Raw genomic sequence first — 4,251 nt, 5'->3', positions numbered from 1 at the left:
ACAGTTCCAGGAGCACTTTGTACTGCCATATGTACATTTCATATATATATATATATATATATATATATATATATATATATATATATTCAGACATGCAGGAGTAGGGGTATTATCTCTCCGGAGAGCCTCGAAGTAAACTAGCGCGTGTTACTCGCATACCCGTCCCCAGATATTCCAGCAGCAGTCTTGCCCTCACCTTAAGCCACCATGTGGCATCTGTCGTCTCCCAACGCCCCCCCCCCCCCCCCCCCCCCCCCGAGCGTGAGAATAATGTTTTGATTTGCATGAAAATTGATCATTCTGGTGGGAACAATGGGGTACAATGTAGGCTTCATTATGGTGTGTAGTTGTAGGTCCTGCACCTATTTTGGTAACTATGGCCCTATTTATTTTATTGGACTTATATGCTACAAAAAGTATTCTGATCACCCTCCGATCCTAGTACAAAATAATCTTTCTCTTGAAGCAATAAGGGCCCTGCATTTACATGAATTGCACATGATTTTGTACCCTGCACATGCTCTTCTGCCGTCTGATCATGGCCATACCCGAAATCATGGAGCTGGCTTTGTACGTTGAGACCCCCTAACAGATGTGAGCTGCTTCCAGTTGCTTGTTTTCTTGGCTGTCCAAATTAGAACCACTTGTTGAGCTATCCTCACTTGGAAGTTGTTGATAGTGAGCTGCCGCTTCTGTACCCTTAGCTGTTCCATCGACCGGAGAACTCTCACTTCATACATTACAAGCAATTAGGTGTGTTAGATTCCTGCAATGACTGTCATGTCTGCACATGGGTCTCGAACGTCTCGAAAGAACTTACTTCAGTGAGTAGACGATTAATCCAATGGCCACAACTGAGAATGCTACGTAGTACAGCCAATTGATCTGTTGCCACTAAAGCATGTCAGCATATATATATATATGCAACTCCTTTCATTCACAAATATAAGATGTTTTGGATATTTTTAAGATAGACTACATACAGACTGAAATGGGTGAACAAATACATTAAAATGCGTCTATATACATCTGATTCAGAAAGAAATTAGAACATCTTATTATAGTGAATGGAGGGAGTATATATTATGATTCGGTGCAATGACCGGTCAGAAATGGTCACCTGTTGTTGATAGAACAATAGTCGAATGGCTACTGCCCACATGTCAGATGTCAAGAGTGAGAGATTAAACAACGTTGATCCACTCATCTGCAAGAGCTATCGCAATCAATGGGCTAAATTACTATTGCACTGTAATAAGAAATGAAACAGCCTTCTTGCTGATAGTTCCTAATGAAGTACTCCCTCCGTTAAAAAAGAAGTGTCGTGGTTTTAGTTTACATTTGAAATAAAACCATGACACTTATTTTGGAACGGAGAGAGTAATATCAACCAAGTGGCTTATTTTTGTAGTTTATTCAGATACTTCATAACTCCTTGTTCGGATCAATTTTTATTTGATTCATACTTGTGTAGCTTAATTTCTGCCTAACATGTTGGAGGGAACTTAACCTTAAGGACAAATGGACTAATGGAGGTGAACGTAAATATTGCAATGGCATATCCACCGAATGAACTAATCTGAAAATGAAAAGGTCAAAATATTCAAAGCAGAAGTCAGTATCCTGTCAGATAATTCAAAAAAGTCTATTGCAGATAAAAGAGTTAAACTAAAACTATAGTGTGCTACCATTGTTGGAGACCAGGCAATTGCTTCTAGGCTCTTTCTTTCGAATATAAATCTGATGTTTTGTCAGATCAAGAGCTAACATGAGTATTTTGCTCCAGAAAAGTGTATATCAAGTCATTTTTGTTCCAGATGGAAATATAATGATAGCATAAAGCAAAGCTATGGATGGCGACATTAACGGATCATGTTAGTTTTCTCTACTGATCTGTAATTAATAGTGAACTGTGGAAAGGATACATCTGAATTGTACTGATAAACAACTGAAATAGTCCAAGCATCGCAACAAGTTCCACTCGGTCGTTCTTCTTGACACAGTATTCCTGCATATTAAAGGAAATTGCTATACTTACTAGAATTTTGAGAAAACATTGTTCATTAGTAGCGGAATATGTATAGTTCGTCGCTAACCTCCCCGACATTGCTAAATGCAAAGCAAACTGTCCCGGCAATAACAAGGGCATCCCCTAGAAGTGGCATTTGACCTGGATCTGCAGAAAATGAAGTTTTTCTGTAAGCTGATAACAAATTTTTCCGCTGTAGAAATTGATGAAACCATTTCGGCATGTTGGGTTCATGAATTAGTTTTTGATTTGAGCACATCCATACTTTGTACTAAATCAGTGATAATTAATATGGATCGGAGGGAGTACATGTTTTGTTCTAAAGGAAAAATAATAGGGGAGAGACATACTGTCAACTCTGTCAAGAACTTCATGCTGTGCCTATATATCCTAGGTTTGTTGCTGAGTTTTTTGTTTTGTTTTTGAAAATGGCATTCTTCCTTGGTGTTGTAAGTCTTCAGTACTCCTTCGGTTCCATAGTTAATTTGAACTAAAACCACGACAAGAATTACGGAACGGAGGGAGTAGTTGCTTACTTACCTTGCTCATCTGGAGATTTTGCATCTGAAAGGAGCACAAGCGCTAGTCCAGCCACACAGGTCCCTGCCCCTAGAAACTGCCAGAAAGAATATCTCGTGCCTAGTGCGTACCGTGTGAGTATGATGACCCAGACAACAGTCCAACAATCCAACAATGTTACACTGGTGATCGATGAGTACTGGTATGCCTTGACAACTGAAATACAAGTTTTAGGATTATAACAAGTTTTATATATGCTCATCGTCAGGAGTAAAGATGGCATTTTTTTCTGCATCTCACTGAAGTGTGTACTATTTCTACTCACCCAGATAGCCCCCCTGCGTATCGACGAAGGCCAGCGCTAGGTACCAATACCAAGGTATCTGCAAGACAAGAGTGCCCTCAAGAGTGAAACCACGTACGGGAAGTTCCATGATTTCCCGCGAAAATGACGGTAAGCTCCATGACCGATTTTCGTGCAGCTGTGTGCTCTGCTCACCCGCGGTTTCTGTCGTCGACGCAAGAGGATTGGTACATAAACTAAGGTCAACAGGAGGTATGCGAAGAAGGACTGCGTGAGTGGTGCATCAACTCCTGCATAAGTACATAGAAGTGATAGAAACCACATCTTATCTCCTGGGTTATCAAATGATGATTCGTCTTGTACTAACAGGCCAATGCATGCAGAGGATGGGTAATTCGTAGTAACTAAGAACGAAGATTAGTAAGAGCTGTATGGAATGATAGTTTGGAAGCTACAGATTAGGCTGGGTACCAAGATTGGCAAGGAAGGACGAGGTGAAGCTGGCGGCCGCCATGGAGAAGGCCAAGAGCTGGCCGAGGAAGAGCACGAGCAGCAGACCCCTCGCATCCTTCTTCTTGATCTCCGTGGTGACCATGGTGCACGCAAGCCTCATATGGGGATGCACAGGAGAGTTTATATATACGCTTACTGAGGGGAAAAGCCGGAGCACAAGAGTGGAAGGTAGACTGGCAGCTGAGCCTCGTGCTATCTAAGGTTAGCTGAGAGAGAGAGAGAGAGGGAGAGTCCCTTTCAAGAAAAACAAAGCCGAGAGCAACGTGTGACCATCTCATTGAGGGTATCTCCAAGATTACCAAATCAGGACAGTGTTTCTTTTTTTGGCGGGTGAGGACACGGTGTTTCTGATCTTGAGCTCACATTCACCCCGGTGAACTGTAAAATCCATGGTAAATAAATTCAAAACATTATGACTTTTGCGATAAACATTAATGAATCTTTCACCTGCGTGCAAAAAAATCATGATGGAATGACATTTGTGATCATCTTGTAGCATTGATTTTTTTTCTGGACCTTCAGAAATGTGATTCCATCACAAATATTTGGAATGCAGGTGAACAATTTATTAATATTTGTTGCCAAAAAAATCAGATTTCTTTAAATTTTGTTTATTGTTTTTTAGATTTTACTGTTCATTCAGGTGCATCTCTAGATCAGAAACTGTACACAAAGAGAGCTCCTATAGCGTGCATAATAATGTGTTGGGGATTGATTGACTATGAACCCCTGTGTCGCTCTCCTGGGGCGGCTCGGGCGGAAACACTAGCCGTCGCCACCTCCAGCTTTCTCCCCCTCGTCTCCTCCGCTGCCGTCGGAGGACGCCGGCAGGCAAAGCCCCCTGGTCAACGGCGGTAGCAAGGTTGCCTTCTCACGTGCGCGGTTT

The 4,251-nt window shown here is 41.7% G+C and overlaps 1 protein-coding gene across 1 annotated transcript; it reads right to left on the bottom strand.

Moving 5' to 3' along the window:
* Positions 1–291: 291 nt before the first annotated feature.
* LOC123151280 (solute carrier family 35 member F1-like) lies at positions 292–3,490 on the bottom strand. The gene is made up of 11 exons (XM_044571043.1): positions 3,324–3,490; positions 3,048–3,142; positions 2,874–2,931; positions 2,570–2,764; positions 2,097–2,176; positions 1,926–2,008; positions 1,689–1,740; positions 1,511–1,579; positions 1,121–1,207; positions 821–885; positions 292–730 (listed from the first exon to the last, which is right to left on the bottom strand). The coding sequence occupies exons 1-11, from the start codon at positions 3,463–3,465 to the stop codon at positions 586–588; spliced, it is 1,071 nt and encodes a 356-aa protein (XP_044426978.1). The 5' UTR covers positions 3,466–3,490; the 3' UTR covers positions 292–585.
* Between the last annotated feature and the right edge of the window lie 761 nt (positions 3,491–4,251).

The sequence above is a fragment of the Triticum aestivum genome, chromosome 1A (genome assembly GCF_018294505.1).
Source record: "Triticum aestivum cultivar Chinese Spring chromosome 1A, IWGSC CS RefSeq v2.1, whole genome shotgun sequence".
In the NCBI taxonomy this organism is placed as follows: domain Eukaryota; kingdom Viridiplantae; phylum Streptophyta; class Magnoliopsida; order Poales; family Poaceae; genus Triticum; species Triticum aestivum.
This window is presented reverse-complemented; position numbering and strand designations above follow the sequence as displayed.